The 26,745-nt window shown below is 36.4% G+C and overlaps 1 protein-coding gene across 1 annotated transcript in view; it reads left to right on the forward strand.

Moving 5' to 3' along the window:
• The window catches only part of EFCAB11 (EF-hand calcium binding domain 11), a gene marked incomplete at both ends in the record, with an annotated part of 61,400 nt that extends 46,252 nt beyond the window's left edge, over positions 1-15,148 (forward strand). The window contains one exon of the mRNA XM_080345236.1: positions 15,049-15,148. Within this exon, the coding sequence (XP_080201362.1) occupies positions 15,049-15,148 (100 nt within the window). The remainder of the gene's footprint in view (positions 1-15,048) is intronic.
• Between the last annotated feature and the right edge of the window lie 11,597 nt (positions 15,149-26,745).

The following is a 26,745-nucleotide window of genomic DNA, read 5'->3' on the forward strand; positions in this document are numbered from 1 at the left end:
ATTTGGCACACAGTTAATGCCATTTTACCTCTTATACAACGTTTTTTCCCAATAATATTTAGTAAATCAAAAAAAAAACAAAGCACAAAAGTGATTTCAGATTCATTGTGACTACCATCTTTTTCAGGTTCATTTGTTTTTAAAATAATTTCCTAAGACCTCTCTTAATACCTAGAAAAATTAATGTTCTGTGTTCTCAAGTTGAGATGAAGGTGCATATTAAAAATCTGGGAGAAAGCAGAACACTAAAATATCAAGTCTTTGCATGAAAGTATTTATTTTAAGGTGTCCATCATGTGGTGCTCTCTTACTAGAGTGCAGACAGCATCAGTGAAATATGTAAATTCCTGATACCACTTTCAGAATTTGTATTACCTCCTGGTTGATGTTCCTCGAGATTTATGCCTCAAAACAAATAATATAATCTAACTGATTGGTACTGGAAGAAAATTTATGATTTACAGAGTAGAATACAAATACTCTTGCATTTTTGCATCACTTCACATTTCACAATCATATATGCAAACTCATTAACCCGTCGCTGGAATAAAGGCACCTCTGAGGAGAAATGTGGCAGAAACTTACGGTAATGCAAAAATCGAGTTGGAATAAATATGTAAGGCCGACTGTATGCAATTACAGGGAATTGTTTAGGTAGGCAGAATGTAATAATCAAATAATCAATAATCAGAATGCATAAGGCTGACTGCGTGCTTCACTAATTCTTTATCTTGTGAGGGATATATCTTTCATGGAACGCTATTCACAGAAACCATAGTGCCCATATTTCTTAAAGTATACAGAAGGCCAATACGTCTGTTCTGGTTAATTAGTAATATCAATAGGTAATCACAAGGAGACTTTTTGATGCAAATAAAATGAATTGAGAGATGTTAATTTTTTCACTAAGTGTAGAAAAGTTTTAGAAAACATTCTTATTAGAAGCCAAATACATGCAAATTACAAAATCTCATATGAATGCCCATGTTCTAAAAAGAGGTCTTGCTGACATTTTACTTTTTCCAGTAGCACACATAACAAAATGATCACATTCTTCCTTTTTCTATAAAATGTTATGGGAAATCTCTGTATCTGAAGTTTACCTCAAAAAAAGAATTCTAAAAATAACAAAATAATGTTACACTTCATGCATGGTTTAAGAAATCAATTATGTAAATCTGAAGGTAGAAGATGCAGCATGATAGATCTACCATATGAACTTCTTGTAGGAATCTATTGTAACTGTATCTCAGTGCTTCAGTAAGTCAAGAGGTGTGTACTAATTCCAGCTGCTAACACGTGGCAATATTAAGAACCAGAGCCCTAATATGCCAAAACTTGTCAGTGTCTTTTGCATAATCTATTGTCCATCAGTTGTATTTGGCTTGTTAAGGTTACATATAAACAGAAGGATTTATGTTTTATTGAAATTCTAGTGAAAAATATTACTTTGTTTTGAAACAAAAAAGAGAATGTTAGGTTTCTTATAGGTTTGTTCTTTTCTACTGGGAGCATGATAAAAGTGTGTTGTTTTCCTGTAGTGATTTATTTTGTTTTTCTTCCTAAATAACTTATACTGGACATTATATCTTCTCAGATACCTTCTGCTTTTCAGACAAATATCCTTTTAACAGTCTGCTGATCTTCTAGACTACATTTTGGTTGCACCAGGTTTTTTTGTAAGTGGATATGGAAGAAACGATGTTGGTTTGCATCAAAATTCTAAAGAAATTGAACTGACCACATGTAATGAGGAAGAAAACTCAATATTATTGTCCGAAGAAATTCTATAACATTATATGAGCTAGACTTCCCATTAAAAGTTTGAAATTTTAATTTTATATGCTGCCCGAACATTTAGGAAATAAATTTTCCAAGGGACCAAAGTGGACCTCAACATACTGAAATATCTTGGGACAGTGTCAACTTTGAAGTATCTTTTTTGTGCCTTTAAAGGCTGAAGTGATGTTTTCAAATCTTACAATACTGAAAACTTCGGCTACCTCAGAATATGACAGCATGATGATAGCCATTCCAAGGTAAAAATTGACAGGGTACATTGATTCCATTCCTGTTTACTGATTCTCTCTAATTATTAGAAACAAGCACTACGTAAACTGTTCCCTTTACGTAGCACAATAACTGACATTCATTCCTGTTTTCTGTTGGTTTTGTTTTATTTTGTTCTTTAAGGAAATTGTGTTGTGTTTTGAAAAGGATAGCATATGTTGTATGCTGTCCTCCCTAGACCACATACAATAGTATAAAAAGAAATTGTTAGTCATAAACAGTTGGTAACCTGTATACAAAGCAGACCTTACTAATTAGGTTTATTCAAGTGTTGCTGTGCTAGTTGCTTTAGTGGTATTTTTACTAGTTTTCTTCTTTAAACTAGTCTTGTAGACTGCATGCAAGTTTGACTTACATCACATCGCAATGTTAGTTCTGTGTTTACACAGCCGCTGAAGGCAATCTGGTTAAAACATTTTACAACATTCCAAAGTAATAGACAAGCTTCTCCAAAAACATTTCAAATATCGTGGTAACTGAAAATGTAAAAGTGGTCTCATCAAAATCACCTGATAGGAAGATTATGTGGTAATTTTCATGCTCTTTTGAGAAAACTGTAGAAAGGGGACTCTGCAGGGAATGAAATTTGTGGTGGAGTTCTGGTGCTCACCCCAGAGGCAGGTGGGGTCAGACTTCCATGGGAGCAAGGCCAACAGTTCCTGCAGACCTCGGGACACCCCAGACGGGCCTTTCTCTTGGGCTCCATCGCCGTCTGTCAGCAGTGAAGAAACCCAGTAAATTGACAGAGAGATCGTACTTAATCAAACATCCTCACGGGGTCCTTGACACTCCCCCTGAGCACCTGTCCATCCTTTTCCCGCAGTCCACGTCAAAGCTGCTGGAGTATTCAAGGGTCACCTGCCTGCACCCCCTGTTTGGGAATCCTAGGGTTTCACTTGAACGTATCAGTGAATGTACAGTCAGAACCATGCAGTCTCTCATCCTGTCCAGTCCCATGTGGATATATCATCAACATCCCGGGTTGGCAGATATGTATTAATCTCTGCTACATTTGTTCTGAAGTTGCAAATCCTCACCACACCTGATGATATGAACTCATTGTTGTCAGGGCCTGCATTGGGACACTCATCTCTGACACCAGCTGTCCAAGTGCTCAGTTTTCCTGTATTGTTTCTTTTGTAGGACTTCCTGTTACTGTGAAAATTCGCTGCTACTGGAAACATAATTTTCCTCATCATTATACCTCTTTTCTACTTGGATCATAACATACTAGAAGACTGTTGAGCACAAAGTTAAAAGCTCTTCAGAATAGCTGTTCTTAAGGGATTAAATGATTATCATCTCTGTCCCATTTCTTTCATCTTGTAATCGACTTCAAGATGGTACTGGATAGCTCAGCTGAAGTGATTATGTATTTGAAATATAAATTATTTGATCTCCTCTTTGGTATTACAGTATTTAAGACAGGTGTATTTCTTACCATTAGTGTTAATATATTTATGGTTCCTTGTAACTGTCTTGAAGACTTGAGTGACATATAGAGTATAAATCTGTATAACAGGAACTGATATGCTAGAGGTAAGATTTCACTCTCTTATTTACATTGATATTAATGAATACAATTAAGAAATCATTAAATATTTCTGTAACTGAATTGAGTGTAGAGAATGGGAACTTGATACCTCAGAGGGGGCTTAGTGGGAGGCAGGACCTTTCACTTGAATAATGATCAGTTTTAAAAAGCATTTATTACATGGTGGTTATATAATTGTTGGTATTCCTAAGATGAATTGACTACAAAACAGTTTTTGTTGATAAAACCAATATTTTAGTTAATTTTGTATAGCATCCATTTTGATAATTTGTACATAAACACTAGGATTAGTATGTCCCTGAAGAAATTTTCATTTATGTTTGTCCTTTACTGGAGTGTTACTGGATTCTCAGTCCTTTCTTAAAATTTAACCTTTGCATGCAAATATGGCATGAGAAATTCAGATTTATATCACCTTATATATATTACTTTTGATAAAATTAAAATGGAATTATTAAAAATACCTATCACACACTTTACTTTCTGGGTCTGTTATGCATTTACAATTTGGTCTCACTGAAAACAAATTACACTTAGCTTCTCAAACTTCTTAGGTTTTCTAGAAATTTTCACAATGCCTCTTAATATTTTACTTTTTTTCCTAAAGTTTTCTAGAACATGTTGCTCCAATGTAATTTTTTTTTTAACAATTAGGTTAGTTGTCACTGATGTGGAATATCCTGGTTCATGTAAGACATGCAGTGCCACTACACTTGGAAGAAACAGTGAGTGCTTTTCTACTCAGATGTTTATATGTACTTTATTATCTTCGTAGTTACATGTAATTCTATTTTACCTCATTGTCTCCTGTTACAATGAACAAAAAATTGTTAGAATTTTGTGAATTTTTTTCAAACTGCTGTATTAGTATTAGTATTAGTATTAGTATTATTAACTAGTTCTTTAGATTAAGATCCATAAAGTGCATCTTATACTCAATAACAAGTCATGATGCTTTAGATGTTATGAGCATTTATTCCACCGCTTTAGACCATTCTCTGTCAAAGCTCTATACAGCACAAAATAAGCTTTGTCCTTAACGGTACGGAGCCGCAAGTTCTCAGTTGATCCTTTAGATATTCTGTTCCTAGACTATCGGACACCTTAAAGATAATGACAAAGACATAAAACTTGGCTCAGTGTTTCACAGGAGCTGGTGTGGGAGATGAAAGCAGATTTGATGTGCTTGTACTACCCTGGGTTGCAGCGGAAATGTGCTGCTGTGTTCTGTGCTATTTTGAGTTTCCTAAGGGCTTAATGGCTTCATGCCCAGGATATTGCATTGCTGTAGTCCAGCTGAAAGGTGACAAAGGCATGTATTACAGAGGCCAAATCATCAACAGTAAGGACAGGATGAATTCTTGTACCTGTTTTAGAGTTCTTGTCAGAGAGAGATAAGTCCAGGATCAGTTCGAAATAAGAGATTGACTTGCCTAAATGGGATAATGTCACATCAGCCAGTAGGTACTTCACTGGGTCACAAGCTCCTTAAAGTGTTCCTTCCTGCCACCAAGTGTAACTTCCTTTTTCTCAGTTTCTGCTTCCACCTTCTGCTTTTTATCCATGAGCTCAGGTACTGAGACAGTTTGGTGACATTGTGTTACTGTATTCAGTACAATATGATAAAAGGGTTGAATTTTGTAATGCCTACATAGTATTTTCACTGGAGTTCATGACATCTTACCAGTTCTTTCAGTCTCTGCAACTCTATTTTAAATAAGGTTGAAGAAAAAGGGAACTGTGAGGTACTTTTTTCTACTGCTCCTCTCTGGTTATGGCTCTCTTGAAATAAACTGTTTCAAAACAGTCAGCCTCTTTTACATACAGTTTGTAGTTCATTAGCTATGTCAAGTGCTGTAGAAGTTGAAAAGAAGGAGCAGGGATAACCACAGTGTTTATAGTATGGATTGTCTGACTGAGACTGTAACGTGCTTTCTATCCTGTGTCCTGCAATAAATTCAGATAATAACAGATGGCTGGTAGTATCCAGTTGAAGGTGTAGGCAACAAGAATATAATAATCAAGATTTAGCAATAACATATACTGAATGTGACTCTGGATTCAGATGTGTGCAGATAGTACTGCCACGTCGTGTTGCTGTCTTAACTCTAAGTATGGGCTTTGCTGCAGCGTGGCAGCTTTTGAAAGAATGAGCAACAAGCAAGCTACTCATGAAAGAGAAACATTTAAAAGTGTGAGAAAAATGTTCATCAAGGAGGACATTTGCCATTTCTTTCGAAGTTCTCGTCATGGGTTTGCAGCTTTGGACAAACCACAGAATCACAGGATAGTTGGGGTTGGAAGGGACCTCTGGAGATGATCTAGTCCAACCCACCTGCTAAAGCAGGTTCACGCAGAGCAGATTGCACAGGAATGTGTCCAGGCAGGTTTGAATGTCTCCAGAGGAGACTCCACAACCTCTCTGGGCAGCCTGTTCCAGTGCTCTGACACCCTCAAAGTAAAGAAATTTCTCCTCACTTTCAGATGGAACCTCCTGTACTTCAGTCCGTGCCCGTTGACCCTCATCCTGTTTTTGGGCACCACTGACAGGAGTCTGGTCCCATCTTCTTGACATCTATCCTTGAGATATTTATAAACATTTATGAGTTCCCCTCTTCTCTTCTCCAGGCTGAAAAGACTCAGCTTGCTCAGAAGATGAATATCAATGATAAAATGTTAACTACGTTAGCCATGAAGTAAGGTATTTCATCTTTTCAAATAAATCTATTCAGAGGAGATAAAAGGATGAAAATATTAAATTCTTTGGATATAAATAAAAACTTGATTTTTAAGCTCCCTTTTTACCTCAGCTGATGAGTTAGTACTATGGAGACAATAGTCAATCTCTGAGTCAGCCTCAGTGCTTTTACCCAGTAATTGCTGGCAGAACCAGTAGCTCTAAGCTTAGTTGTCTAGTCCTCAGCAAGGATGATGGTTTTAAAGCAGTTATGCTTAGTAAAATTTGAAGAGATGAGGGATTATCTGAACTTTTGACATAAGAATAGTGATTAATATTTTTTAAAGATACTAGCTTGAATACTTGTACATTACGGGCTATACAATTTGACTCATTTTTCCCTAAATATTTTTGGTTTATTCTTCCTTTTCTCTCTTCTTAGCCTTTGTCACTGTTTCTTGTGCACAAGCCCTTTGATATTAAGTACTGTCTCCGTGGAGGTACATCAGGGTCTTGTCAACAGCACCTGCTGGAAACAGAGGGACTGAATTCCTTTGGGCAATTTCTGTTTCCAAGTAATTTTTTGGCAGGTTAGGTTTCTGCATCCTCTAAAATATTCTTTTCAAAAAACAAATACCAGGGTTGAATGCAATATTCCAGTATTGGTGTTGTCCATGACATTTTGCATCTGCAGCATAAATAACACTTCTCCTTTATTTGTGTAACTAAAAATGTGTTCACTCTTTATGTCTTGACTGCTCCTAAAAGCTCACACTGGGTTGCTTTTCCACTAAGATTCCAGAGCTCTTTATGATCATCTTTCTGTGATAAACCTCCCATTGGAAATATAATCTGCATTTCGTTTTCATAGGCTTCTAGTTTTGACTCTGCAAAAAGTGATTTTGTTTGAGCTGGCAAGCTTAATGCACAATTCAGACTGTTGCATCCAACTACCATGTCTTCCATGTTATATACTGTTGCATCATTCTCTGAATCATCTGTAAATTAGGTATTATTTATAATCGCAATATTACATATAATTGAATCATTATATGATGTTTATATTCTGTATTACACACTAAATATTACCTATTGAGTATATATTATATGTTATGTGGTTTATATATAATTATGTTATTAGATATTGCTATAACATGTACCATATATTATAAATTCTACTTATTTCCAAGTTAGGGCTGAAAATATTTTTTAATTATATTGTTCCTATAGCTGCTCATTAAATAAATCCACCAGAAACACACACATTTGGTAGTGATTCCAAATGGCAGTTCTTTCTTGAGCTCTGCAAAGTGTTTCTTAGTTCACTTACAAAACCTGGACATCCTTGTAGGTTTCAATAGACCTTTTCCAAGGGCCAGAAGCTTAAGAACAAGAAAAATCAGTAAAAAGGATGGACATAAGCAAGGGTTGTTTATATTCAAAGGCTAAATCATTTTTCCTAAGTGAAAGAGGGTGAGAAGCCGTGAGAAGACAAGAGACAGTGGGCAGTTACACACCTTAAAATGCAAGATGAGCTAGGAAACACACTCAGAGAAGCAGAGGCTCGGTGGAGCTCTCCTGAAGAGCAGAATAAGAAAGCAGAAGTGATGGAAGGAAGAGGGTCTCTGTGGTAGTTTGCTCAATGAGAAACATTCAGAGAAATAAACTGAAGAGTTACTCTACTCATGTACCACCACTAGCCTGATGGGATCAACCATGGTATGAATGCTAAAGACTTCAGAAAACAGAACCAATTAAGAAAGAAGGGACAAAATTGGGCAGGACTAGGGTGTGCAGGACTATTTTGATTGTTCAAAGAGAAGAAAATCATGGAAAGTATACATCAATGGTTAAGGAATATTGCAGGCAGAAAATTGAGCATCGAGCAGGATGTATATTACAGTTATTGAGAGCAGTAGTGAGGCAGCACGCCCAGGAAAAAAAGGACAGTATTTATCCCAGAGAAGAAACAACTGATATAGTATATTTTTGGTGCTGGTTTCCCCTCAGTTGGTAATTCATTTCTTCCCCACTTTTACAAATAATTTTAAAAAACTGAACAGCATTGAAGGTAAAGTGAAGTGCCTTTCTACCTTAATGGTAACACAGTTCTATGACAATTTAAATGCTTCCTTAAGCTCTCCTGCCTAACTGAAACTTCTGACTGTTGGTACTCTAATAGTATGTCCTGTCTCAGGAAGCAAAACCAGGGGTATCCTCATAATTCTTCTGCATTTACTGAAGTTCAGAATGAACTTCTCAACACTTAGGTTTTTAAATAAGTGAATTTAATATACACATTAGTAACAAAACAGCTGTGGATCTCTGCAGGAATCCCATCAACAAGGAAGCAAGCAGGATGAGTGGAAAGAACCAGCTGGCTAGTCAGAAGAGAAGGCAGCTTGTTGAAGAAGCTGTCATCCTTGAATCTTCAATTGGTGGGTCATTTTGTCCTCGGCAGGGACTCCTTGCATGAAGTGTGATTTTTACTCTTACTGCTCAATCAGTATGACAGCTTTGGTTCTAAAGGCAGTGAAAGTCTTGGCTCTAATTTAAATTATCCTCTGATGGTTTGTTTTAAAATATCAAATAAATGTAATAGCAATACAATTTAGATGTAAAAGATAGCATCCATTTTAAACTCTGGATGTGAAAACTTTATTCCTTACATGTTGAGATTATCTACATGTGATTAATTTCTATGGTTTCTAGCAATTGTTTTCAGGTTATTTGATGGTGGTATTTTTTTTGCTGAGTAGTTGTCAAGTAGTGAGTTTCTTACTCAGAGCAATTCAAGCTGTGAATACGAGATTAAGCTGTTGTAGACCTACAAATCTGTATGGTCGTTATATAGTTTAATGCATATTCAAGTGACATTTCACCTTTGAGGATGCCAGAACACTGGAACAGGCTGACCAGAGAGGGTGTGGAGTCTCCTTCTCTGGAGATATTAGAAAAGCACCTGGACACATTCCTGTGCAACCTGCTCTAGGTGAGCCTGCTTTAACAGGAGTTGGACTGGATGATCATGATCTCCAGAGGTCCCTTCCAAGCCAAACCATTCTGTGATTCTGCTTACTCTATGGAATTATATTGTAATCATATGGAATATTTTTATGAATCTGTTTGTTTCACAGGCTGGTACTTTTCAAAGTCTAAGAAAACCTTTTGTTCTTTTCATTGCCGTTTCCAGAAGCAGTTTACATAGGAAAAAACCAGACCAAACCAACCAAACAAAACACATGCACATACACACAAACTACCAGGGCTTTTTCCAGTTATTATGACTTACTTTTCTAGCTTATAATAGTTGCCTATTGCAGCCAGTATTTATTTATTAAACTGTATCCAAATAGTAGGAAAATATGTTTAACAGGCCTGTGTTTGTAAATTGTCTTATTTTTAGGGGTTTATAATTGTTATTTGTATTGTAATTCCCAAAGAAAGAAGTCAGGATTAAAGTTCTCGGTTAGATAGTGAAGACATAAATGAAAATTCTAAGCCCCATGTTCTTAGCATTTAATCTGAAGAAAAAGGCAGCAAAGCAGCCATCTCTGACTTATGGCAGACAGGCAACCTGTTACCCTGCAGATCTCTTGACATTGTTCAAATCACAAGGAATAAGTTAAAATGAGGGCTAATAGGGTACGAGACAAGTATCATTTACCCATAGTGTGCATCAAGGGGGTTTGAGCACTGTGTCAAGTGGCTCTGTAGAGCAAATGAATGTGGAAGAAAAGGATGTCAGTAGTAGTGTTAAATTTAATTTGCATACCATAGACAAACATAATTTGGAAGATTTTATCACTGGGCCACATGAATGGATGAGGAAGTTTTAATGGGAAAGATGGGTCCCTTGGAAATTGAATCCAGATTTTTCTGACTGAGGCAGAGGAAGGATAGTGTCAGAAATAATAGAAGAGCAGTAAAGGAAGATCCCTGGATCACAACGTAAGTTACATTTCTTCAGTACTTCTGCTTCCTTCAAAATACAAGTTAGATCAAAATTTAGCAGCATTTGATATTAGTGAAAAGGGCAGTGGGGTTCTTAGGTGCCTTTTCCTTATGAAATCACTGTGAATTTCCTTGTAGGCTGGCTCCCTATCACATTCATATTAGACTTCCATAAATAATACAATGAGAAAAGTTATTTTAATAGAAAATGGGTTTTGGAATGTCACAGCTAGGTCAGAAGAGTGAAGGTAAGGCAGACATTGTTAGACCTGAATGGTGTCGGGAACTTGAGCATAAAAGAACTATGCCTAGAAATACTTGCAAAAAGGACTCCAGGCCTAAATCATTCATAGCCAGCAATCCTACTGGCCTCTGGTGTCTAAGGAAGACATAGCATTTGAAATGTAGGAAATATTTAACGAGACAATAAATGTATTGTGATAATTGGAAGGCAGTACCGCTGAATGACTCATCGTCCTTAAAAGCAGTTCATATACAATCTAACGTGGTAATTCAGGAAACTGCACTCCTTAGCACTCCTCTGAAATAAAGAAAATGCACAACTTCTCTTTACTCACAGTAGACGTGTAAATAATGAGATAGCAGGGAACTTTATATATCAAGTTTTTGGAGACTTATGATAGAAATGTGTATGAATCTCATTTGAATGGCTACAATAGCTAAGGAAAAACCACTGCTATTCTTGGTATGTCCTAAAACCAGATGTAAATTAGAGAGAAATCATAATTTGAAGACCTAGCCTTGTGTGCCTGGCCTGCTTTTGTCTCTAATTCAAGTGGACCAATATGTAATATTGCTAGACAATTAAGGAAATCACCCTAGTTCACAGACCATTACCAAAATAAGTTACTTATACACATGGTATATCTCATTGTATTTTTATTTGCTCTGAGAAAATTGTTGTATAGCAATACATAGAAGGCCACGTATTATGCCTCCGCAGGTAGGCATTTGATACATTGCAACTGTATATGGAAAGCAGGGGCCTCTGTAATTTGTTCTCTCTCATCATACCTCAGTTAACTGGAAAATAAAAGTGTTTGGAAACAAGTATTTAAAATTCCTCAAATTTCTAACTTTGTGTTTATTTGTCTTTTTATATTTAGTTATGATAATTGTTAATTCTGTTTTACCCAAACTTAAATCTATTAATGTTTTTAAGTCATACAGTGGACAATAGATTATTTCAAAAGTCAAGTAACCACTTCTATCCCTTTTAAATAAATACTTTTTTATTTTTAGGGGTAACCAAATTGAACCCCTATTCATGTAGAACACCGTGAGAAGGAACCGTGAAGTTTTCATTCTCAGTGGTATATCCCATACGTTATATTTCTCTTCCTGTATTTAATTTACGTTATATAATTGGTGTTTTCTCTCCAGTGATTTCTATGAAAGCTTCTGCCTGTGTAGAGTAGAATAAAGGAAAACTTCCTTCCCAAGTGTTAACTTCATTTCTTTCAAAGTCAGAGTGAGTATCATCCGTCTTTAGTAGTATAATTAATGATCTCTAAGGATGTTTACATAGTGGAGAAATCTAAGCTAGTTTTAAGCCACCTACCTTCTTCACTTGCATGTATCTGATGTATGGCCATGGCATCAGAGATCTGAGCAGAGTTTAATTTATCCTGGCTCTTATTCGACTCTCGTGGCTTGTCCTACTGAGCTAACCAGTGGAAAGCAGACTCAGTGGCAGGCTCTGCTGGCTCTGCACTGCAGTCACTACTCCTTTGTGAAAATAAGAGAAATTATTTCTTAATTCTCTGGTTTACCACATAGAATAGATACTGAGTTATCTAGAGAAATATGGGGTAGAATTAAAACCTTTGATCTATATTTTTGCGTGTTTTGGGTAGGTATGATGGATTAATGAGAAAGAAAGTATCAATCAGATAGATACCATATATTTCAACCTGTATGCCTACTTTAAGAGGCTGTGCTTATGTGAGAGTTTTTCCATACAAAAAGAAGAAATATTATTGCCAAATTCCATATTCGTGTTTTTCTCTTGGGAACTAGAGGATCTGACCATGTGTAAATTGTTGTGGGGTTAGCTGGGAAAAAGCTTAAGTGACTGATTAATATATACAGCTGTTTATAAAATAACAGGGTAGGCTGTATTTGCATGTGGATACTTTTCTGATAAGTACTTATTTCAGTGAATTAATAAACATGAAACTTCAAGAGGCAACTTATATTAAACATCAGTATTTTAGGTTATTCATTTACTCTACTCAGATGTACAGTTAAAATATTCCTGTCAGAAGGAAAGCACCATTTGACTAATCCTGTTTCCTATGAAAATACACTTAGGTGATTTTGTGAGTCTTCAATTACCTAATTGTATAAGAGAATAATTTATATCTCACAGTCAGTAACTTGTGATGCTGATTATTACTCAATTTTCAGTGAAAGATCAGACAATCTACCCGAGGCACTATGTACCTTGAAATATCTATATATATTTTACTGAGAGTGTTAAATGAATAGTGACCTGTGAAATAAAGATCAATATGCTGTGACATAGTATTTTCATAATCACAGGGATGAATATATCATTTTATTCAGCTAGATGAAAATGAAAATGTAACACTTCAAGGCCATTCTCGCTTTCAGATTACTTTTGGCAAGGTTCCAAAAATCCATAACATTTAAATAAATGTGGTGTTTCTTCAGATTACAACAGCTAACTACTTACTGGTTTATTTGCCATTTATTTATCACCCAACGTATCGTGCTAATCTCTGCTGAAAGGTTGTTCAGAAACTGATTCTTAATTCAAAGAGTCATTTAGTGGCTTTCAGGTGTTGAACACCATATAAAGTTGAGAGCCATTTTTCAAGAGCAGCTTCCAAACAGGCACAAATAGTGAATATAAAAAAAAAATATGTGATCTATGCCCTTAACTCAGATATTTTGGGCAAAATCCTTGCCTTCCGGAAAATTAATGGCAAAACTCCCACCAACTTCAGTTTAGCCAGACTGTCAGCACTAACTTCTAAAACATTAATGAGGTGATCTTCCAGAATTAAGTTCTGAGAGTATATCATATTATTTTGCTATTTGATTATTATACATTCTCAGGAGCATTTCAATCTGTATATTTTCCTTGAATGAACTAATTTACTTGCAAATAGCAAGGTTATAATAATAATTACTGTCATTAAAATAGGCTTTTTGTAAAAAAATATGCTTCAATGGTTGATCTTTAAAAACAGATCCCTTTTATGCACCCTTTGATACATATAGTCACTGAGAAGGGTACTTACATTATAAGCAGTATCAAATGACTTAAAGGTTCAAAACAAATAAGAGGCCATACTTAATCACAGAGCAGGTGTTCATGAGCTTCACACGGGTTCAAAAAGCTGTCAGACAATTACATGCAATAAATACACATCACAAATAATTACATTCAGACATACATGTGAGGTTTAGGAAGCTCCTGAGTGTACAGTAAATATATCAAGGGAAAGTAAACCAAGGAAGTATCACCACGCTCACGCTTTTCTTCCCTACACGTCCAGATACTGACTTCTGCCCAAAACAACATGTTTGGGTATATGAACCAATCATCTGGGATGGGAGACCTATTCTTTTTTCATATGAGGTTCCTGTGCATCTGAAAAGAATCAGTATAAATATAGGGACATGTAGGATACAATGCATTTAAATGCGTAATGACTACTACCACAGCATGAGTCAGTAAGAAAATAATCAAACCTAGCATTCTTCTTTTTGACTACAATATGTGTTATAGAAAGTGTAGTGGGTTGACTCTGGCTGGACACCAGGTGCCCACCAAAGCCGCTCTATCAGTTCCCTCCTCAGCCACACAGGGGAGGAAAATATAATGAAAGGCTCATGGGTTGAGATAAGGACAGGGAGAGATCACTCACAATTAGTGTCATGAGCAATACAGACTCACCTCAGGGAAATTAATTTATTAACAATTAAATCAGAATAGAGTAATGAGAAATAAAGCCAAATCTTAAAACACCTTCCCCCAATCCCTCCCTTCTTCCTGGGCTCAACTTCACTCATCATTTCTTTACCTCCTCCCCCCAAGCAGTGCAAGGAGCTGGGGAACGGGGGTTGTGGTCAGTTCATCACACGTCGTGTCTGCCGCTCCTTCCTCCTCAGGGGAGGGACTCCTCACACTTCCCCTGCTCCAGTGTGGGTGCCTCCCATGGGGTGCAGTCCTTCAGGAGCAGACTGCTCCAGCCTGGGTCCCCATGGGGTCACAAGTCCTGCCAGCAAACCTGCAACCACAAGGAGTAGGTCTTCTGTTAGCACGATCTTTGTTTCAAATTATGCCACTTGCAGCATGTGGAAAGTCATGGGGCAATTTGGGAAATTTTAAACATAAGTTTGCAGTATCTTAAGACTGAGAGGCCTTGAGCTGCATGTTGTGTTATGGAGCTTCAAGGGTCTGTGCCACAGGTGACTGCATTTTGGGATTTAGAAAGGAGGTGTAAGCATTGAATTTGTGCTAAAAGTGCTAAGTATGCACAGGTCATATTGTAATTAACTTTTACCTCCTGTTGAATACACAATAATATTTCTTTTTAAAAAGCTTTGAGCTCTTCTTATGAGAGGTACTACACAAAAAAACATTTTTAGTTCATTAATTCTTTGTATGAAATTCAAATGTTAGGACTCTTGAGCTCTTCAAAAACAATATTGGTGTTGGATATCTACAACTAAGTATAATGTCTGTTTTACATAATGTCTTTTGAGTTTTAAATACCAAATCTCTTTTCTCTTACAGAGAAGTTGATCAGGATTCTGATGGCTGCATCAGCTTCAAAGAGTTTGAATCTGCAATGAAGTATGGACAAGATGAAGTATCACCAGTGTACTTTGCCTAGAGAATATTCTCTGGTGGAAAGACAAAGTGAAAACTTCAGATCTCAAGATATTTAAAAATCAATGAAACTTCATTTGTTTCAGCCAGCGTTTTAAGGACTTTGACTGTAAGTGTAGCTCTGAAGAAGGGCCTTTGAAGCTTTACTGTTGACAAGTTGGGTATATTAATTTACATGTGTATGTGTGTGTCGAATACTTAAAATATTTGAAATCTCAATTGATTCCCAGTCACCCTAGTTAGGAACTGCAGCTCTGTACTTTTATTTTTGACTTAACAGATGAAAAAGGAGCAACTATAATTTCCAGTTACTGAGAAATGTATTTGTTCACTTTTTCAACACCCTTTGTTGACAGACGAAAATGTCTCACACGTATAGAAACTTATTAAATTTATGGCAGATAATGCCAGGGTTATTTTAATCAGTTTCTTTTATTATTTCACTTACATATATTGTTCTTTTGTATATATTGCACATTATTTTAAATTATACATCTATTGTTTTATTAGCTTCATTGTTTAAGTCTGAACAATTATCAAAAACTGTACAGGTAAGGAAGTAAAGTAAGCATAAATACTTAGCTTTTTATATTTTTAATGATTTTTTTAAATGGACATAAGAATAAATCTTTAAAGTGTACATCATTTACCTCAGTCTGGCAGCCTGAAAATAATATGTATTGAAACTTTTAGCTGACTTTTGTGGAAGGATTTGGATACATGTACTTTAGCAAGAGCAGAGAATTTTCCAAGAGCTGAAAGGAAGTAAGAAGTAGAATCTGTCATTGTCTACACGGCTATCTTCCCTTCTTTCTTTCTTATCCAGTAAATGGGAGATATTCTTGCCTGCTGTAACTATATATACATCCATCCAAGCTGTGCTATAGTTAGATCAATCTTTCTTATTCAATTTATTTTATCTGTGATAATTTACTTTCTACTGCCTTTGTGTGTTCATATTAATAGTAATAGATAAAAGAGATTTCATTATGGTCCATTCAATTGCTTTGTTTCTGTTTACCAGCCAGTTGTTAAATTGTTGGGATTTTATATTTCTTCTGAAACTGTCCAGAAGCAATCCCTTCCTCAAGTGAGCTTACAGACTCTAGCACATACTTAATACTGCTGTAAATAAGTAACAAATAATAATGATCAGCAAGAGAGTATCAGTTCTATTCTTAAGTCAGGAGAGTCTCCAATTTCTTCCAAATTTTAGTGAAGCATTCCAGAGTACAATTTACAGCGGAAGTATTTATAATATGATGTCTACGTTTTCTGTTCTTATTACATATATGTATCTCACTAGGTACATGTAAAGTGGAATCTTTTTCTTTGATTACATGGTAGTTAGTATATAAATAATGGGAGGAAGTTGGAGACACTGAATGTATCAGCAGATATGTCTGATTCTGTATGTAAGAACCAGACATCCGTTGGGTGAAATGAGCTGTAGCTCAAATAGCATCCCTTATGTGCTACTCAGTGGGAGCAAACTGGTGTTACCTTTAAAAGGTGATGGCAAAACATGACAGTAGATTGGGGGTTTTGTCTTAGAAATGCCATTTCCCAATAGATTAATGTTTTCATTTGAGAATCATCATCATGTAAGTTAATTACCAATATCATCACAGCCTCTTCTGAGACACAGGAGATTAAATTATTATCTCATAGGTTTAGTCACCACAGGTCTAGACACATTCATGAAAAAAAAGTATGATGGTTTGCAGTGATATTACTTATATTGTATTTTTTTGGTCAGCATACTGCAGTTTTTATGGTGCTCAGACCCTGTACCCTTCCTAAACACTGAATCCATGTACTGTTATTTTGTTACAATATTTTATTATTATTTATTATTTTACTTATTTAAAAAATAATTACTTAGTCCATAAGGATCAGCTGATCTTAGAAGTGTCCTACTGCTGGAATTCTTATTTCTAGTACTAGATTTTATTTAGCAGCTAAGACGACTATGGTGTCTTGTTTATATTTCTAGCCCAGCTGTGGTTTGTTGTCTAAATATTTGACAATATATCTGCTATATTTTACAAGTGTAGTCTTCTGTTAAATATTATAACAACAGAAAGGTCATTGTATGCTTTTCAATTTAAGGAATATATATGTCTTGTATATATGGCAAGGAACTCCAGAGAGGAAGGTGCTCTCTATCTCCTTTATTTCCATATGCTCTCAATCCTCATTTTCTCAAGGACTTGAAAAGTTGCTATGAACTTGAATTACTGAGAATATAAACTCCATGAGAGGCCAATGAAATTATTTTATCATGTTTTGATTTTTTTTTTAAAAAGAACAGAACTGTATTAAAGGATCATAAGTGTCCTTCTTTCTTCTCCTGTGGGGACTCATAGAAAGAAACTGCAGACGACCACATCTGTGTGGAACTTAGTAGGCCCTGGTGACACTACTCCTACTGAATAGTTGAATAAAAATTAATTACTAGTTAATGCTTATCTGGGTTTTGGCCAGCAAACTGCATGAGCACTTCAGCTATCACTACAAATCGATAAAATTAGGAATGGCATTTATTGGCAGATTAGATGGTGGCCTGTTCTCAGCAATGGCTTGGGAAACAATAAAAGCAATAGCTATCCAGCTATTGGATGAAAGAGGCCATGTCCTCTTCATTTTTGTGTGTTTTCTGTTGCTGATGTAACAACTCAACATGAAAGGTCATCATGAAAGGATTGGCAAAGCCTTAGCCTACAAGCTGCAGTCCTGACAACTCATGTCAGCTCCAGTGTGACATAAAGTGGGACTGTGCACTTATTAGCAGGTTACATTCTTATCTGCAACATTTCCAAGCTTGTAGGGACATCACTGATATGAGCCCAGATAAGAAGTTTTATTTTGTTTGATGGCTACCATCTTTGGCAGAACCCTGGCAATTGAATTGTGGCTGAACCTCCAGCACTGAAAAAATTAGTTGTGGTAGCTAAAGAGCCATAGCTCTTTAACAAACAATTATCCATGTACTCTATGGAACAGCACAGAGGTTGCATCTTCAGGATTTACTTACCATAATGTTATACTGTCTTTTCCAAGTTTATAAGCACAGTTTCTTTCCTATTATGTAGACTTTTGTTGCTTTCTGACACCTCAGTTACTTAACAAGCAGGATTTCCTTCTTAATAATATCCATAAAGAGAATATTTACTTTTCTGAAGTTTTCAAGTGAAGAATCATCTGTTTAAATTATTTGTAAATGGATCCTTTATACACTTAGCTTATTGCTGCCATTTTATAGCAAATGGATAAATTATATAACCATAAACACAATAAAAGTATATTTGTTTTCTTCCCCTGGGGCTTCTTTAATTTACTATAGCTGTTGAAATCTAGTAAGCTGTAATTTCCTTTTGAAGGATTTGGATGATTCAGACTTTTCACCAGGGCCTGTAGTGACAGAACAAGGGGCAATGGTTTTAAACTGAACGAGTGTAGATTCAGATTGGACATTAGGAACAAAATGTTTTGCAGTGTGCGTAGTGAGACACACAGGCTGCCCAGAGAAGCTGTGGATGCCTCATCACTGGAAGGGCTCAAGGCCAGGCTGGAGAGGGCTTTGAGCAACCTGGTCTAGTGGAAGGTGTCCCTGCCCATGGCAGGGGGGTTGGAACTAGGTGATCTAGGAAGTCCCTCCCAACCCAAACCATTCTATGATTCTATTGTTTTATCGATTGAGTGAGCAGTTGTTAAACTATAGTCTTCGGGCAACATGACGTTCCTGGTAGCCTGCACAGTGTAGTTTACTGAAATCAGGGAGAGCTTTGCCTGAAAAATAATTCAGATGATTAAGCCTAAAATTGAGATTTTCCTCAGTGAAATATTTTGTTCACTTTTTCTTCCTTGTGTACCAAATTATGAGTATTTCATCCATTTATTCAGTAATAATAATAATAATAATAAGTGCAGTACATTATAGAATATGCAATATGTTCTTAAAAGTTTCCTAAAATAAAACCTAGTGTAAAGATAGTACATTAGGTTTGTGGCAGCGTTATTGTGTCTTCTAGCTTTAATCGGCTGGGTGGGTGGTGGCTGACAAGTCAAATCCAATAACTAGCTGACACACAAAATGTCACAGTTCAAAGAAAAGCTTTGGCACGACTCTCATTTACTATAACATATCAGCTTTGCACTTCTCTGGTAATGAAATGCAGCCTTAAAGTTAGCATGAATTACAACTGCATCACTGCTTTGATTCCTTAACACTGTTCTTTGGGAAGGCTGCTCAAATATAAAGAAACTGAGACCTGTTTGTGTAAGTTTTTGAGTGGAGATTGCCAATAATGATTTGAGAAAATACATTGCACTGTTGTCCGTAAGAAACAAGAATAACAAGTGGGTTTTTAAATCATAATTCTTTAAGAATCTATATCTGAGCCCCTTATTTGCAAGAAATAAAAATTTTGTGATGAATTTTATAAGACCCCCATAAATTGCACATTTTGGCTCAAAACACAGGTTCTGAAGTGGACTCCCAACCTTCCTCACTTTCTGTTTATTGTTTCAGTTTGCAGAGTCATTATGGAACATGCACATCAAGATTCATGTTGGAGTACACTATAATAGAAGATCACTCTGGGCATGCATGAAACATGCTGCAATACCTAACAGAGACACAAATCTGAATGGTGACTAGCTTGCACCACCATGAAGTTTTCCAAGTCCTCCAGCATATATCAAGCAGTCCAGCCAACTGTGAGCAAAACAGTCAAAACAGCAAGGCATCTCATTCTCCATGTCTGGGTTTTCATTTGAAAGAAAAGCCAGTGTCACTGCCATCACAATGTCCTCTTGGATTTGTTTGGGTTACCTGAAATTGAGGTAATTTTTCATGCAGCTAGTTTTTTATTCTTAGTAGCTAGCACCGCCTTTTATTTTGGACATAGTTTGAGAATAATGACAGAGCACTCTGAGACAGAGTTAATGTTTTCTTCTGGTAGGTTTCCAGTGTCTGGGATTTGGTATGAAGAGAATGTTAAGAGCTCACTGATATCTTGGCTGTTGCCGAAGGGACCAAGGACTTTTCAACTGTTCAGCTGCAGATGCAAGATAGTGTTGGGAGAGAACATAATGGGACAGCACCTACGCTGACATCCAGTGTGTTCAATTAAGTATTCCATACCATGAACGTCATGCTCCATATATAAGAAGGGAATTGCTGGGGACTGGCCTTCTTTGATGGCTGTGATCCACGAGGGCTCCTGCTCCTGCTCCTGATCTGTGATTTCCCTATGCCTGCTGTGATCTCTGTCTTATTACTGGACTTGGTAACACTATAGCTCCAGTCCTTTGTTAGTCTCTTCATTAGGACCTTTGGATGTTGATCAAACATAGAGTGAGGGCAGAGATTGTCTGCTGGCATCATGGTGTCATCCAGAAATGAGCAGGAACAGAAACAAACCTGCTTTTCAATTTGAGACCATAAGGACGTAGGGCAGTGACATGCTGTCTTCTGTATGAGCCAGACAACAGGAGTTTCCTAGGGTGGAGGATCCCATGGACAAGAAAACAACAGTTCTGTGGCATAGCTGCTATTCAGACAACTTTGAACAAAATGCGTGGTGAGAACATTCAATCTAGTGAATCAGCACCAATGGCATCGTAATACTAAAGTTTGCATTTAGATATATAGGTCTCTTAGAGTCATTCTAATTTAAATACATTTAAAATGTAAGGTGAAAATTTTGTTTCTTTTATCATTGACTTTACTAAATATAAGAAAATATTGAAGAATGTAGGTATAGATGGCTTACAAATCTGCTGTGAACAATAAGACACCTACAATAGTACATCTTTGTATGAGTTGCTGCACTAGAAGACCTGAAACAAGTCTGCTGAGAAAACCCTAGTAGCTGCAGAACATTTATGCTAGAGAGAAAAGAACTTTGAAATACTTAATCTTTCTTGGAGAAGAAAGCTGTGATAGATGTTAAATAATTGTGAAATATTCAGTGACATATTGAGATGTAACAGATGCTATGGAATCATGTCTTAGTCAAACATTGTACTAATTTTGTAAGTGTCGTATATTTGTTAGCATTGCTATTCCTGGCTGAGGGCAACCTTGAGAGTTAGTAATATGAAATTCTAGTGATAAAGAAGTACAAATAACAACTCATTTGAAATTCTACTTGCCCACTCTGTTGGGGAAGCAGTGCATGAATACATTTAACTGTCTCAAAAGGCCTCAAAAGAGGAAAAACATGAAATTCTGACTTTTGACAGCATTGTTTTGGAAGAGGGAGCCCTATTCCAGAACTGATACACTGTGCCTAAAGAGAGCAGCCCTGAAGAAGGACCCTAAGTTTCCTAGATTTTCCAAGTCCCCGTTTAGAAGCTAGGTCACTGCCTGATAATCTAGCAAATATATTAGCAACATGTTTTTAGCTTTTTTTTTCCTGAGAGGCACTTGATCTGAATTAATATGTTTAATTAAATGGTTTTGGGGTGGTTTTGTTTGTTGTGGGTTTTTTTGTGTTTCTTGTTTGTTTATTTGTTTCATAGTTAGCTTTGTGAAATGAACAGGTTTTACTGGAGATTTTAATACTGCCTTGAAGTCAGACCTACAGGGACAATTGCAGAGTAGCGCAGGTGATGCATCCCAAAAGTCCTATCTGGACAGAGACTGAATTTCACCAAATAAAAGATAAACAGCAGAGTCCTGAAACTTAAGCTAAATGCCATAAAATTGTAACGATCGTACAGGACAGACCCAAGACCCACCTTTTCCAATGTCTGGTCTCTGACAGCTGGCAGTAGTGATGTAACCACATGGCAGCCGGGGTGCAGAAGAATGATGTTTCCCCAGCACGCTCGATGTGTCCAACTGCCAGAGGTTTACACCTCCCCTCTGTTATGTCCTGTACTGTGGAAGTGATTCTGTCTTGAATCCCACTTGCTCCTTTCTCTCTTGTTGTTCGGTTTTTTTTGTTGTCTTCTGTTTGTTTGTTTGTTTTCCAGACGTACTACAGTCTTTTTTGAGACGATCAGACTCAGTGCTGAAGTTGTGGAAGTAACTGTAGGTTTATATAGCAGCACAATAATGTTTCCCATTTTATGTTCTATAGCTTTCATAATAACAATTTGAAGATTCAGTAGTGAAATGGATGTGCAGTTAATTCCGAAATGATGTTAGGAAGTGCTTAGATTTCTCTTTAGTTTTGCCATTATCTTTGTTTGTATATTATATAGCTCTACTATCATAAATATATATATATATCATCAATAAGAAATAAAAAATATAACTCAGATTATTTGTGATATTTAAGAACCTAAATGAATAGGAAGATAGCTCTTGTAATCTGCAAAATGATTGAGGCAGCTAAGTGCTGGCTTCTACTGGAATCTAATAGTTCATGCACTAAGGACACACAGAGCTTTGAAAATCCTGTAGAAATCACCCTGCATTTTTAGGTTTTTAAAATTAGACCCTTCATATAAATATATAAGAAAAAGAAGGATTTTAAAAATCAGACACATATCGCACACAGCCTCACTCCTGCAGTTCGCTGAGAACATGAGGTAGATCCTCAGACTGGTACTTGACCACTGGTGTATTTACGCACCGCAGGGCAGTGTCATGCAAAACGCTGTCCAGAAGCAAGGTTTGGGTCCTGCGCTCCATCGTGCCGACCCAGCTGTGCTGCTTCCAGTGGTGGAGCGATCCTCCCTAGCCTCTGCTGAGAACCTCTGCAGCGCCCATCACGCTTCATCTGCCTTGCTAGACAAGCAGTGTTCAAATCTTTATGCGGTGCCACAACCCGGGTGTGCTATGATAAGAGAGAGACTACTTCATAGAGAGATTTGCTCTGTTCACAGTGATCCATGAGAACAGCTGTGGATTTCTAAACTTAGCAAATCACCTAAATTTACTGGAGCTTAAGAAAAATGAGTCATCCAGATTTAATAAAAAATCATTTAGTACTGAAACTTATTAGGTTCCTTTGACAAAGACTGGTCAGAAACTGTGTGTTCATTGTTGCTATGATTATAATATTTTGCTCCTAATTGTGAAAACTGTCACAATCTACAAGTTGGCATGATGTATTAAAATTTAGATCAGGAAAAGGCTAATTATAAGACATTTAGAACTGAGGACTCTAAGTTAAGGGTAAGAAAACATGTTGGATCTCTAGTTGAAAGCTGGTCATGGCAAAAAGAACAGTAGGATCATAAAGAAAATATTTGTAGCTCTCTGATTTGTACCAGTTCTCTATTGCAGTGATTCATCATTGCAGTTCTCTGTTCTCTATTGCAGTTCTCTAACTGAAGTATAGAACAAAAAAAATTTAGAAACGGTGTGCATAGGCCAAGGGACACAAAGAAGTTCAGGCACCTTTGTACTACTGAAATCAGAAGAACTTATAGAAATGCCCTGCGGGGTTAGGTCCATGGTCCATCTAGTTCAATAGCCTGTCTCCAACTGTGCCTATGGGAAACACTGTTGAGGAAGAGTCCACAAGCCTGGATTATACCTGCAGCTCAGTCCTTTCATACTGCCTCAGCATCCATAGTCACCAGATTAAGAAAGCTGGAGGGCACACTGCTAGTTTTAAAGACTTATGAAGAAAAAACAAAACAAAATAAAACCTAAAAACACAAACATTTACAAGAACTGCTAAACACAGGCTAAGCTGAACTTGAAGTGGCTTGGACCCTTCCAGTCATCGTGGAAAAAAACCCCTATACTTTGTCATAAGAAAATGGAAACAGTCAAAGGCTTTCAGAGTATATTTATGATCTTTTATGTAGATATGTCATTTAATGTTCTTTTACAGCATGCTCCTTTTTTTTCTAGGAAGCATACAAATAAGATCAGATTTTAACTGCTAATTAATAGTGTTCCACAGCCTTCTGGCAACAGAGGAAGTTCTTCAGTGGCAGCTTTGCTCTCCCTTAAACCTACTTTGTTTTAAATGACTTTTATCATGCTGTCAGCAAAGCTATAGCTCTTAACAGAGACCTTGGTATCAAAGATGGAAAGATCCAAAGATGGACTTCCACACAGAAGTGGAAAATCTTTTAGTTATATTTTATTTCAAAACCTCTATCTATTTGGGCTGAGAAGAAGAAGATTATTTTGTCTTGATTACATATCCCTGTATTTCACAAAGATATGCCCGATGTGGTTTGTGTATTTCATCAAGTGTATAATGTGGTAAAAAAACGAGCTGTCCTCTTAATTATTTGCAAGTCTTCATTAATCTACAAACTAATACAATCATTAATAAAGATCACAAAATGAGTATCTAGAAAACAATTCAGAACAGTTTCTCCATAAACTTATAAATAAGGGTATTTTTTGGATACTTGAATCCCTTAGGTGTATGCTGTGTTCCTTTTATACAATAATTTCTAAGTCCAAGTATTGTTTAGTACTGAGTCAAATGCCTCATAGGGGCTGTCATATCAGAATATTAATACACCAGCCTTGTAATTTCATAGGAAAATCATATCAAGTTTATTTAGCAAGATCTGATTTTTTAAAAAAATGTGTTGATTGACATACGTATAGTACCATCCTGTGATTTCTTATTGACTGGGTATTGTATTATCTCATGTGTTATCTGTAATTCTTATTTATATTTAAGCCTCTTTATGCCATTCTCACACTGTCAAGTGATGTTAGAATGAGCATAAATGTAGTTTATACTCTTTTGAACATTCATTTATATTGCTAAAATGGTATAAAACGAACAAATGAAGATCACAGGCATGGTTATTTTTATGTAACTTTGTATGTGTTTAAAGTTGTGAGCATCTCTGAGAGCTTGTACAGAGTATCTCAGATTCCATGAGATATTACATCTTCCCAAGTGAATGGCGATAATTGAAGTACCTATCTTCCATCTCTGACTTTAGAGGTTTTCTTCATGCTTTCTGTTGCACAATTGTTATGGACGTGACATGCTGTTATTACATTAAAAAGTAGAGATTTCCAGGAGATAAAATCTCAATTAACGCAAGGACGCTCTGAGCCTCTGTTCCTGGGAAGTCTACCTAAAAATTCTTCTGAAGGAGAATCCTAAGCCAAGACAAATGTTAAACAGATTGTATTTTGGTGTTTTATAGAGGTAGCCTGAATCTTCATACTCTTAACACGAATGACTTCAAATTCCTTTCTGCTTTCTTTTCTATTTACTTTTCAACAGCATTAATTTAGTTTACACCAATTTAAACAAAACTTATACTTCTGTTGATAAAGTTGTTATACACAGAGAAGGTTTAAATATGTTCCTGTCTTTAAACAGTCCTGCTGATTGTATAGCAGAAATGCTGATGGGAACTTACTAAGGACACTCTTTTGAAGAACAGAACTGAAAAGGGTCCAGAAACAACCTAGACCAAGCCTGTCAGTGTCATGTCAGATTGACCAGAGTATCTCAGGAGAACTGAGAAAACCCTGGAAAATTACACTAGAAACGGACTTAAAGTACTGAGGGAGATACACAAACAAATGAAATCATGGTTTTCATACAAAAGCAGTTATAGGAACATCAAACTTTTTTTGTTTGATATCTTTTTATTCTGTAATTATTTTAAAAATTTAAAATTTAAATTAAATTCAATTTAAAAATTTTATTATTGTAGTAGCAATATTAACTGTGTCTGCTGCTCTGTAATCCATTTCACCCAATGCAAGTCCCACACTGGCAGGGCTACTTAGGCACCAGTGAAGGTAAAAGTGGGATTTTCAAAAGTGTCTACCAAAATTAGTGGCCTCTGTCACTGAAGTTACGTACAACATTGCTGAATAACTTAGGACTTAACTTGGGACATAAAGATACACGAGTTAGTTTATGTTAGTGAAAATAGCTGAAGCTAAGCTGCTTCCAGTATTTGAGCTAGCTCATCTGTTGCTAACCATAGATATCTCTGTATTTGGTGCCATAGTGGAGAAATACCCCGGACATTTTTCAGTATCCCATCTATAGTCAATGGAATCAGAGGTGTCAGTGAAGATTTTGTTTTATCGGCAGAATCTTGAATTTGATGATAGTGCATGAAAACAGTAATATAGTTACGTGTCAGCTTCTGTTGGAAGTATTGTAGGAAGATTTGCAACTATGCAAAGCATCTTTTTACTTACAACTTATATTTTATTCAAAAATCATTGCTGCCCAATAAACAAGAAACACCATGTTACCACTTTATAGCCACTTCTGAGAGCATAGCAGTTAATCTAACTCTGCAGTTGCACTGTTACTGTGTATTGCAAAATGTATGTGATGTTCACTTACCTGAAATATAGCACCAGGGTTATCTTAAACATTGTATTTTTATGGCTTTTAAAGCCACCGTGCTGCAAACTGTATGTAATCCAGCAAAAAGTCTTTTCTTTCCCTTAAATACACTTGATCACTATTTCAGGAATATTTACTGCAGCAGTATCTATCCTTGCACAGGAACCCAATAGGCAAAGTACTCCACAAAAGTGTCGAAAAGGGTCTCTGCCTCTAAGAACAGGGTGCATAGTTCATCTTTCTTCCTGCTGAGATAACGTACTTACTCGACTGTTTTCTGACCAATTTTACTTATCTCCAGCTATGCAAATACTGCATTTTTTGCATGTTT

Source organism: Nesoenas mayeri, assembly GCF_963082525.1.
Source record: "Nesoenas mayeri genome assembly, chromosome: 5".
In the NCBI taxonomy this organism is placed as follows: Eukaryota; Metazoa; Chordata; class Aves; order Columbiformes; family Columbidae; genus Nesoenas; species Nesoenas mayeri.